Here is a 12,576-nt window from a genome sequence, read left to right on the forward strand (position 1 = left end):
TCAGAGCTATGCTTCAGCAGTGTGCAGCAAATAAGGAATGAGGCCATGCTGATTAAGAGTAAGTAAACAAGATGATGAATCTCTAATACAAATAGGACAGGGTCCTAAAGGAAATGCATACAATGTTTTTAAAGATTATACAATAATGCACAAGCCTGTAGGAAGCTAAACTAAAATTGTACAGGCAGTCTTACTTCTGGTATTTAACATTAGGGCATTGGACTCTGCAGTGTTTTAAATGTATGTGAGAAAGTGATTCAGAAAAAAGCTGTGCTTATAACTAAAAATAAACCAAGCATAAATATTTGGTCATTCAGACATAGCACTGAATATAACAATCCCAGATTCAGAGCTTTATTTACAGAACAGCTGACATTCCTTTATTTATAAAAATTTCACTCTCATCTTCCCACTGTTTTCCCAATCCTAACTTTAGTGTCTTGTCTGCATCAAGATATAGGCAGCAGGCCCTACTCTGGTCTCGTGTCAGGCTTCTGTTCTACTGCATAAGGGTGTTGACATGTTATCAAAAGAGGAAGTTTAAGTATATGAGCAAAAGGAACATTTTTCTTGACCCAATGTCGACAAACATTCCGCTGGATGTTTCCCTTCTCACTCCTGACTTAAGGCTAGGTGATCACAGGCCTATTATGCAGCCACAAGTTCTTTTCCTTCAAAGCTATGCAAGTGACAGACAAAAAGTTTTTGTTTGTAATGGTGGCACTCAATCTAAATTTATCAAAATTTCTCTAACATTTACAAAGTCCTTCAAATCTGGATTTAAGGCAGCTCTGGATAGAAGATCTAGCCCATTTAGTGAACTCTTTAGAACAGTGTTGGCCAACCCACAGCACGTGCATCACAAGTGGCCCATACAGCCTCTAGTGAATGGGGATTGGAGTGACACTCAAGAAGCTTGTGGTGTGCATGCCAGAAACAGTAGCACCCACTGTTTTAGCTGTTTTAGCTCCTTAACCAGAATTATTATTGAAGAGGCACTTTTTCCTAGTACTGTGGGTGAAAAGGTGTGCTAAGAAGAACAAAAAGTTCATCCCCTAAACCTCTTCCTTAGCTCACCCAGTATCTTAAACATTCTTATTGATATAATTTATATTACTCTTATATCAGCGTGCAAAACCATGCTATTGCTGCACCTCACCACAATATAGCAGGGGAGTGGGTAGTAGTAGCCTGCTTGGCTTGAACAAATGGCAACCTTGGGATAGGCTGCAGATACATGCCATTGGTACTACAACAGCAATGGATTAAAACAAGCCATTATATCACCCACTGCATGAAGCAGTCTCTCTCAACAAGCCTGAGTCTGGGACTCAATTCTAAGCATCTGCTCCCTTCAGGATCAGGCCTGCATACATGATTAAGGAAGTCACCATGAATGTTACCATCCCTCCCTCAAATCAAAGGCAGAGTTCAAAGAGAAATAGCCTTGTAAAGTCCCATAAAAGGACAGGGAAGCTCCCTAAAGTACTTGGGATAGAATGAAAGCAAAATACTCGATTTACTCCAATATTAAGTTAACACCCCAATAATTAGATTCTATATATAGAAAATTTATAATTTTCCAGTATAGAATCTAATTATTGGAGGGTTTTCTTAAATTTGTGCCCCCTCCCCCTCACGACTATAATAGGAAAAGGGGGAGCGGGGGATCAGGTGGCCCCCTTGCCCTCTGCCCCCTCTACTTCTTCCCCTTTCAGCCTTTCTGTCTGCCCTGCCACTGGCACACCCTACCCCCTAGCTCCCCATAGCCTCTGCCCTTTACTCGAAAATGTCTGCCCTTTTCCCCCACTCCCCAGTCTTTGCCTCTTCCCCTCCCCACCCCTTGTTGTCAAAAGCTGCTCAAGCTCTGTTCCCTCCTGGAACATAGCACTACAGCATGTAGAAGTGCAGTCCCCGCTGGCCACGTGGCAGTATAAGTGCTGCTGACTGGCCAGGCACGGGACACCACTTCCACAAGCTCCATGGGCCAAGCCGCAGCTGAGGGGCATCTGACAGTAAGGGGGAAGGCGCACAAGCTGCAGAGGGCAAGTGGGGCTGGGGGGGAGGAGGTGGGGAAGGCAAAGAGGGCAGGAGGCTGCTGGAGCTCTGGCCCTCAGCCTACATTAGGACTAGAGCTGCAGCAGCCACCTTTCCTCCCCTATGTTGGGGGTGGGGGCTAGCCTTAGATTCAAGTAAATACACAGCAAGATGGATGTGTTCAGAGCTGTGAGGAAGCTGAACACAAAAAACTCTAGTTAATTTGCCACTATTGCTTAAACTAGCTTTGTTCCGATTCCCCAGCAGCATCACTTCACTCCCATCCCCCAACCCTGCCATTCAATAACATGCCATTATCTGCATTCTCCTTAAAGTGGCAAATCAGAGTTTACTGTAAATGCAAGCACTCAGAGACATATTAAGAAGGTGTGCATTCTAAGAAACAAATAGAAACTTGCTTCACCCAAAGAAACATCCAGTTTTACCAAAAAAACCTAATGCCTGAAAAAGTACAAGTCCCATTCAATGGCCTGTTTTGTTGAGAAACAGAATTCTCCCAAAGCTGCAGCAGCAGCAGCAGGACAACCCTGCACTCAGAGACTCATTGTCATTTTTTTTGCAACCTTGAGCCATCTTAGCCTGAACAAAGAACCAGACCAACCAGTCCATCATGAACAATTCCTGTGCCACTTTCACAAATGACATTTTCCAGAACTTGCTAAGCTGGACACTCTTTGTGGTCCAATGAACGCTACAGTCAGAGAACTAAATCAAAAAAGACAACTCAGGATATCTATTGTGGAGAAAGGCATGAGGGGACAAGTCTGTGACTAGATATACAAGATAATGGCCAAAACCAGAAAAAAAAAAAGAAAACCATAGCTTTATCAAGACAAGTCAAAACTACCAATTTTCAATAGCAAAAAAAAGCTCCAGTTGAAGACACTAAAATCAATCACGACTAAACAAGCATCTACATGACTTCATCACATTGACAGATTTGTTGCAGTTCTCCTTTTGTATTCCACTAGTTGAAGTCTTCTGCAGCAAGAAAGGGATCTAAGTCTATTCCTTTGCAGATGATCTCATCAGAATCTGATTAACCCTGAGGGTCTGTCAGCAAAAGCTGTAGTTTCCTACTAAACAGGGAGAATATTTCTCTTAGTTTCTCAGCTGCTTCAGCATCTAGGCATCATTCCAGAGGCAAAGGCATGAGGATGAATACAGGCAACCCCCACTTAGTGCTCTTAATTGGTTCCAGAAAAACTGAGTGCTAAGCAAAACCCATTTCCCCATAGAAATGAATGTAAATAGAGATTAATTGGTTACTGCCTGCCCTGCCACTGCCTCTCCCCACACCCCCACCCACCTGCCAGTGCTCCAGCCCCACATACCAACCTAGGCCTGTGCTCCAGTTGCCCCGCTCTGGGCCCCCGCCAGTCCTGGCCCTGGGCATTGACATGGGTCCCATGCTCATGCCCAGCTCCCCCTTAACGCTTGTCACTCCTGCCGCTTCTCCCCATCCCCCTCACCTGCCTGCCAGCCCCTCTGGCCCCACTTGCCAGCCTGGGTACTGGCACTACTGCCGTCCCATCCCGGGAACCGGCCCCTGCCGCCAGGCACTGGTGTGAGCCTCATGCTACTTCCCTTTGTTGCTACTGTTTCTCCCAACCTCCCTGCCTGCTCCAGCCCAAGCACCAGTGCTCCTGCCACCCTGCTCTGAGTGCAGACTTCCACTGGCCCTGATACGGGCCCCACACACCAGAGCAGGCCCCATGATCCTGCCCCCCACCCTGGGTGCAGGCCCCTGCTGGCCCTCGCCCCAGCCAGTGGCTTGGGTCCTGCGCTCCTTGACTCTTTTGCAGCCACTTGTCTCTACCCCCCCCGCCTGCTCCGGCACCAGGTGCCAGCCTGGGCCCGTGCTTCTGCCATCCTGCCCTGGGCCCTCATGCCTGCCCACCCACTCACCTTCCACTCGCTGCCACCACCGCCACTTCTCTCTGCCTGCCGAAACTCCAATTCCACTGAGTGCTATAGCGAAACTGGCTGAGCGCTCAGCGGAATCGGGTATCAATTCTAAATGAGCGCTATAGCAAAATAGCGCTAACTGAAACCGCGTTAAGCAGGGGTTGCCTGTACATTGAAACTTTGTGCATTCACCATCTCTCTAGACCAGTGGTCACCAACCGGTCGATTGAGGAGCCCCTGACAGTTGATCTCAGTCTGGGGGGGCTAACCCCCAAGGCTGAGATTGACCATCAGAGGCTCCACAATAGTGAGTGGCGGGACACAGTCCAGGAGCAGCAGGATGTAGGAGCAGCAGGACACACATGGCTGGGCTGAGCTGTGCCCCCTGCTGCTTGGGCTGGGCTGGGTGAGTGGGACAATCCCTCTCCACGCCCCCTACCACCAGGACTCTGGCTGGGCTGAAGGAAGGTCCGAGCCTGGGCAGCTCATCTAGGCACATGGTGGGGGCTCCCACCACTACATGCACCCCAGCAGAGGCCCGGAGGGCACATGCCAGCTCCCCCCCCCCCCCGGATCTGTGTCTGGGGCAAGGTGGCTGCCGCTGCGTGCTGGGCTTTGCACCCTGAGGCTTTGTGTCCCAAGGCTTTGTGCAAAGCCCAGTGCGCAACAGCAGCTGCCTCACCCTGCGCAAAGATCGGGGTGGGGCACGTGTCCTCCCAGGCCTCCACCAGGATGCATGCAGCGGCAGAAGCTCTCCTTGCCTGGACAAGCCACCTGGGCTCCAACCCTCTCCCGGCCCGGCCTGGGCCCCACTCACCCTGCCCATGCCCCTGCCCTACTCGCTGCCTTACTGTAGGGGCCTCAATCTGCAGGTCAGTCTGGAGGGTGGGAAGAGAGTGCAGTAGATCCTGGATTGCCCTTTACTTCAAAAAGTGATCTTCACTTTCAAAAGTTTGGAGACCACTGCTCTAGACTTTTATGCAAATTCCTAGCTCTGCTGCTACCTCCCTGGGGGAAATGACAGTCTCTCCCAATCCCACTTGTGTCTCAAAGTCTGGAGTACAAGTTTTTACCTAAGAACTCTAATCCTCCGTGTAGCACTACAGCATGCTGCTAACAGGCTTTGACTGTGAAACATGCTATTAGTTTTATTTAAATTATCTGAATGAAGAGTCTAGCTTTATCATAGTCAAAAACACGTAAAAATAAGTTGAGTGACTAACATCAAATATCACTCCTTTCAACATGGGCTTGATGAGCCTCAAAACTGAAAAGAGTTTGGGGTGAGGAAATCAACCACCAACTTCAAAGTAACTGAAGTGAAATAAGACAACTTCCTAGTAGCATTCTGTGTTATACAGGTTAAAACAGCTTGATAAATGCTACTATTCAAATGTCTTACCAGTGCAGGCCATTGAATTTGTTTGATCTTTGATCCCTGAGTCTGGCTTGGGTCCTTTCTTTTTGCCCAGACCAGCTGGTATTCCACCAAGAAGGTTGCAAAATCTTCATACACTTTAATCCACTCGCGTTTTTCCCATTCAAGGTCATCAAATTCCACATATACCTGGAAAAATGAAACCACAAGACAAAAAATATTAACATGTACAGCTATAAATATACACAATCACATTTTGAAATATATAAATTCTGAAGTTAAATAATTTAAGTTATACAAATTTATATTTGGGTACAATGAAATAAATAGATGACACTGCTAGGAGCCCCAGGCAGCAGTAGAAGAAACCTTTCCTGGCATTTCATTTGGCAAAAGTGTCAAATATACCTGTGTTTTTGACACAAAAACAAAAACATGACTTAAGAGAAACAAATACCAACCAGTGAATCAAGCTTACAACATAGTAAATTTGCAAAAATGTAAAAAAATTGCCAATTTGCGTACATACACACACACGCGCTCTCTATCTTTTCATCCATAGCTCAAACGATTAATATAACAATCATTGTTTAGACATCAAGCAAAATCATTTGGAACAAAGTAAGAGTGCCTTGCTATTGCACGGAATTAAACTATGGAACCCTTTGATAAACTGATTATGCTCCATCCTAAAGCCAATTGGGTTTCTTGCCATTACTACCCCTATTGTAAGGCTGTTTTACAGCCTCTCTTCTCTAATGATAAGGAAACCTTATTCTAATTTCCAGCTGACATTCATTCACAGCCAGCTTACACCCATTTGTTCTTGTGCCAATGTTGTCCATTAGCTTAAATAGCTTTTCTTCCCAGATTATATTTAGAGAGTGTGATCACACTCCTTCTGTCTTCAGCTCGTTAGGCTGAACAAGCTGAGCTTTTAGTAGCTTCTCATAAAATAGTCTCTCATTCCCCACACAACCTAGCAACTCTCTGAAAAGTGCAAATATTTTATATGCTGTAATGCATTAAAGAATATATTTTTAAATATAGTTATAGTTTAAAAATATACCAGTGTAATCAATGCAGTTCACTTTGCTGAATTATGATAAAAGCTTAATAACTTTTTCAAATGCTGCCACAAAGAGAAAATGTCTGACGTTCTGATTATTTGAGAACAATAATAATTATACAAACCTTTGAAAGGAAACAGGCTTTATTTCTTTCGCAGCTCCCACCCCTCAGCTACACCCTGCAGAAGTACAGTGAGTGATTTCTGGAACTAGAATTTCTTCTCCTCACTGCTACTGCAAACTTAACTTCTCTTTTCTGGCAGAATTTTGTCTTTTTTAACTTGAGTTCATTTTATGACTGTAAAGTTATTTTCTATCTAGACATTTTGTATTAGAATGTGTCTATGCTGATATTTAAGAACAGACTTTTTACTAACCCCCAAGTCCAAATCTACCAACTATATACAGCAAAAACCTCCCGTTTGACCCCCAGGGGCAGAACAGCCTGATGTAGAACTCTTGAACATCAAGATCTGAGATCAAACTGGCCTCCCAGTCTCCCCTGTTCCTGGAGTATATTTGGAACTCATCTGGGCACTGGAGGTTGCAAACTCAGGAAGCTCACTAGCAACAATTTCCTGTTCCTGCCTTTCTGCCCTCTGCACCTCACCACCTATCTCTGCTGCTCATATTTATAGACAAGCACAAAAGGAGACAAGACTGGTCTTCAAGAGTCCTAGAAAACAGAAAGCAGGCTGCATGCAGATGTGGTGAGAGCTACAAGATAACAAGTGGGCAGGGAGGTTGAGAGCAACACTTAAGGTTGATTGATTGATTTTGTGTGATTGAGTGTGTGTGTGTGTGTGTGTGTGTGTGTGTGTGTGTGTGTGTGTGTGTGTGTGTGTGTGTGTGTGTGTGTGTGTGTGTGTGTGTGTGTGTGTGTGTGTGTGTGATGTACACCCCCCCCCTTGTAAGTTAGTAGTTAATAAACATACACTTTTCCCTTCAGTCCTCTCTGATAGTTCGTATCCTACCTTGCACATCCTGCTTCAATTTTTTTTTTTTTTTTTTTTTTTATTTTTTTTTTTTACCTATAAGAACAGCTCCTGCAACACATGTTCTTCTTCAGTTCCCACCTTTTCTATTCTTTGCCTTCACCCTTACTCCATCCCCTCTTCCTTTCAAAATGTCTGCTCAATCTCAAAAATCACCAGAACTATCCTATGAGTTACCGAAACCTGAATTCCCTACCTGGACTACCTCCCAGTTCTTTTTTCTTATTGTAGCCTATCATTGCTGCTCTCCTTCATTATGCATAAACAGAAAGGGAGGGACCCTGGCATATCTTCTTCCATTTGGCCTTCTTCAACATCTTCACCACCCATTCCACTTACTTCTCCTCCTGCTCAAAACTCTCTTACTACATTCCCTCCCCCCTGCATCTTTCTTCTTCTTCTTTTTTTTTTTTTTTTAAGATAATTTTTCGTGTTCCAAGCCAAATCTGCCAAATCAACTCCAAATCCGTGAGTCAGTCAAGAACCATAAGTGGCCCTACTACCAGCAAACATCCTCCACCCCACCTGGGGCTTCAGATGTTTCCAAATCCTTTGGCAGGCATCCTGTATCTTTCTCCTATTCACTCTCCCTCATACTGTGGCAGCTGGTTATCCTTCCCTTCACAAAATCCCACTTTTATCCACAGCAACTTTATCTCCCAAACTGATAACGACCCACTGCCCTCTTTGCTTGCCACTTCACTTCCCCTCACCCCTTCTTGTTTGATCTTCAGTCCTGAATCAACTCTCTTGCTCATTCCATATTGTCATCACTAATCCTCTCTCTCATCTTATACTCCCCACTTTACCTTATGCAACGCTGCCAACTTGCTCCCACTACATTCTATCCCATATTTCAGCATCCAGCCCACATTGTCCCCACTTACCCAGCTTGTTCATAAACTTATTTGCTCTGCCCTACAATTCCAGAAGGTCTCCTAGGATGCCACACTTCCTGGACATTTTATGCTCTCAGGACTTTGTCATACAAAGTTAGGCCCCAGACCTTGAAAGGGCAGGAACAGGATTTGCACTGCTGTTCTGGAAATAACTCTTTATATGAAGCTCTTGCAAATAAAGTATTGTTTCTACACCACAAGCCTCATCAAGATACTACCAGTAACTTACTAACTTGCTGCTTCAGGAACAATCTTTAGTGCTCAGCCAATAGCTGTGGCTGTGAGATGGTTGACACAGGACTGCACCCCTTCAGCATGCAAAGCCAGACGCAAGCAGCAAATACCTTGCCAGCTGCATGGCAAGCACAGTGTCTCCAGGCTTGCTTCTTTTCCAGCAAAGAAAAAACGGCTTCCTTATTTAAGGCATGCACCACAATGCTGCGGGGGCTGATTTGGTGGAAAAAGGTATGTGTGGTATGCAAATAAATAGAGTACATTAAACTATTCTTGGGCGGGTCACTATAATTTGACCTCGACCAGTCTATACTTGGGGAAGGGGAGGAGGGAAACAACAAATACCAAAAAACAACCACATCTACTCTAAGCCTCTACAGCAGGGTTGTCCAACTGATGGCCCATGACACTTTAATATGACACTTTAATATGACACCCGTGGGCTTTCATCTGGCCACCACTCCTTCCATTCCTCCTGCTGCTGTGATAGCCAGGGGCTCTAGTTCCTACCTTAACTTCTGGGGGCAGTATGGTGGTGAGGGGCAGGGAGGGACTTGTGCTGTTCAGGATCTTCAGGATGGAGCAGAGCCCAAACTGCCTGTGGAAAGGATGTGGAACCCCATGAGGGTCACCCCTGAAGCACGTCCCAAGTGTCTGCAGCCCACAGGGTGTGCAGCCCCCTACTATTAAAAACTGGACACCCTTGCTCTACAGAATGTGCAAGATAAAAGAAATGAAAGATCAAAGCTAATACATCTATACCCTCTGGGAATAGGAATACATTAATTGGAAAAGAAAGAAAAAGTACCCCAGACTTAAACATTTTGGAATCTATCACCTTAAAGCAGATGGCATTTTCTGGAATAGTAGCCAAGTTACTATTTATGGGTAAACTACATGTCTACTACCTCTAAAGTTTTAAGTGCAAATTCTGCACCACACATGAGCAGAATTCAGATATGGTAGATAGAGAGGATTTATCAAGGAGCTATTTTGGCTTCATGATGCTAAGCTGCTTAACCACAGTGTATAACTCTGATCTGCAGTGGCACATTTCTAATAACGGAGAACTGCATTTGGTACATAGCCCTACTCCAAAATATTCCTTCTCTAGTATTAATATATCTACCCTATGGCAATGCTTTTGGCAGCTTTCTACCAAACAAACGTTTCCCTGCAGAGTGGCAACTAACCATGGCTATCAGTGATATTTAAATCCACTTTGAACTGAAGAGTCAGTACAGCACAGATTTAGCCATGGAAAGTCAGGACTTTAATGAATTCTCATGGAGCTTTTTGATATCACAGCAACACAGAAAAATATAGCCACATGCTCTTCCAAAGTAATGAAACAAGCTCACCAGAAACTAACTTCCCATTTTCCTTCGAGGTTGGTCTACCATGTCTGAAAAGTCAACTCATCAAGCCGAGGAAGGACAACACAGCAGAGCTGATGCAGCAAAATAAAACCTAGAGCCAAACCAGGATCTCTATGAAATGCCAAACTGAGTATTTCTATTCTTTTGCTTTTATTTAATGATCAAACTCTAGCAGGGAACTCTGCAATTCCAGCGTGCTTTGTGGGCAAAGACAGCAAATTCAGAAGGTCTTCAGAATAATGAGATTTCCTTCCTGAACCAGTGATAGAGTTCCATTCTACTTCTTTGTAACAGTCAAGGATGAAGATCCATTAGACTGGATCTGGAAACTTGGATACAAGGAGAAGTTCCCATTAAGAACATTTTCTAAACACAGTTAGCTTTAACTTGGTCACTTTTTCAACTTATTACCATATTCATTTCAACAGGAGGTAGAATTCAATTCTTCCCCATACCTAGACAATTAAAGCAAGACTGCAAATAAACTTTTTTTTTTAAATACAGTTAGTTAGACAAACTATTTTCTTCAAAACATGTTTCTAAACCAGAATATTCCAGGGTGTGGCAATCTTGAGAAAGTTTTCATCACAGAGATTTCTGTGATCCATGCGGCTCCCTGGTCACTTCTGCTCTAATAAAGACCCACATAAAAAACCTGACCATTATGTCTGATGACGGAATAGGACAAAACAAAATGCTGCAGCCTTTTAAGCTGTCATGAAACAGAACCATTACCTTCTAGCAACTCTACTTTAAATCCTGGAAAAAATGTAGGCCATCATTACTCACTTTAAAACCGCTGGTGATGGCAGGATGCTGCTCGTAACTCATCAGTAGTGCAGCAACTGTACAGCTTTGCTCATCTACCTGGTTACCTGTTGCAGAAACTGAGTTATTAAGAATCTGCTCTGGATTTACTGTGTGTCAATAGTCCCAAGCAACCCAGATACAAACAACAAAAACATAAGAAGACAGACCTTAAGATCATTACTAGCAAAGAAGACAAGAGATGACAAAAATCACCTGCTGCATCAACTGTTAACTGAAGACCTGAACGGATGGAGATTGAAGAGGCTTAAAAAATTGTAAGCTATTTGTACATGAAGCCCACAAGCTCCTGGAAGAGAGTGGGGATGCCAAACCCAATCTACAGGCAGTAACAGAGTAAACCAACCGCTGGGAAGGGCCAGATCTATTCCTACAGTGTTTTATACCAACACCAAATGAGTCCCCCATTGGGCATGACTAACAGAGAAGTGTGCATCAAGCTTAACGGACTGAGATCTGGATACGGATGCTTTAAATAGGGTTACCATACGTCCCGGTTTTTCTGGACATGTCCTCTTTTTGGGTCCGCCCATTTATGTCTGAGAAGTTTTTTTTTTTTTTTTTAAATATCAACAAATGTCTGGGATTTTGCTCTGCCTCTGCTCAGCACTGAAGTTTTTCCTGGCATTTCCCGGGTTGCCCCAGCAAGGAGCTGCTTGGGCTGCAGAGAGCAGGGGAAGGACAATTGGAGGTCTGGGTATCACGTGCATCTGCTTGTAAGCCTCAGCAGTTGCAGGCAGGTAAGGCCAGGGCTTGGGGACTGTGGGGGGAGGGGGTGTGCGGGCACATGTGTATGCATGAGTGGGGTGGGTGCCTGCTGGCATCAGGGTTGCAGCAGGGCAGGGAAATGGAGAGGTGCCTTCCCTTCCAGCAGGAGTGAGAGGCACCAGCAGGGCTGCTGGGACTGTAGCTTGCGAGTGAGGGGCAGCAGGGGGGTGGGGGACTGAGTCGGGAGTGTAGGGCACAGGCAGGACCAGGGGGCTTTTTGTTGGGAATGAGGGTTATCAGCAGGGACGTGGGGGCTGTGCCTTGGGAATGAGGGGCAGGGGTGCAGGCATGTTCCTGCCCCCCCATTCATATTAACCCTACTTTAAAAGAACACTTCACTAGATAAACATCTTGGACAGCCCCCTGTGTGAATGCGATGTCCAACAAACAGCACAGCACTTGATCGAAAGCTGCAATCTTTATAAATGCCCAGACAGGGCAGATGGAATCCACACATTGAGCAGACAGTGGCTCAGATTTGCAAGTTGGTATCTGATGCCACACGAAAGAACTACTAAATATATTTCTGTACCAGATTTACCTACAAGTTTTCTATCACAGTAGTTTAAAATGATTCATCACCTCAACTGGTTGGCATTTAGAGAATGGTTTTCTTTTCATACCTAAATGAGGAAGCAAAAAGGAAACAAAGGAAGAAGCTTTATACTTCTATACTATTTTATTAAATTCCTTCATCTCAAATACAGTTCTCTTCATTTTCCTAATTTAATAAAAATTACTTGCTTTTGCACAGTGATTGAAACATTTTTGTCAGCAGTTAAGCAGATATCAATGTTTTAGAAAGCTGTCCCTTATTAGACACAGTTTACAACAGCTGAACTTAAACCCTGAAATCAGCAGGAGATTAAGCCATTGATTTCAAGGACAGTGGGTCATAGTGAGCACCCCAAATTAATCTCAATTTTTTCATCTCATAATTTGTGCTGTTTACAACTATAGTGCATAGTGTTGTATATTTCAAGCGTAAGTGTTAAGAAGTAACTCAAAACTTTGTAAAAAAAAAAAAGAAACAAAATGAAACATACCTGCCAGTTTTAT

At 44.4% G+C, this 12,576-nt stretch overlaps 1 protein-coding gene across 2 annotated transcripts in view; it reads right to left on the reverse strand.

Annotated features, from left to right (window-relative positions):
• The window catches only part of JMJD1C (jumonji domain containing 1C), a 178,627-nt gene extending 166,526 nt beyond the window's left edge, over nt 1-12,101 (reverse strand). For both annotated transcript variants that reach the window (XM_025202589.1, XM_014519329.2), the window contains exons 1-3: nt 12,059-12,101; nt 10,711-10,796; nt 5,369-5,533 (exon numbers count right to left, since the gene is read on the reverse strand). In XM_025202589.1, the coding sequence (XP_025058374.1) occupies nt 5,369-5,533; nt 10,711-10,752 (207 nt within the window). In that variant the 5' untranslated portion in view covers nt 10,753-10,796; nt 12,059-12,101. The remainder of the gene's footprint in view (nt 1-5,368; nt 5,534-10,710; nt 10,797-12,058) is intronic.
• Between the last annotated feature and the right edge of the window lie 475 nt (nt 12,102-12,576).

This window comes from Alligator sinensis, unplaced genomic scaffold (assembly GCF_000455745.1).
Source record: "Alligator sinensis unplaced genomic scaffold, ASM45574v1 scaffold674_1, whole genome shotgun sequence".
Classification (NCBI taxonomy): Eukaryota; Metazoa; Chordata; order Crocodylia; family Alligatoridae; genus Alligator; species Alligator sinensis.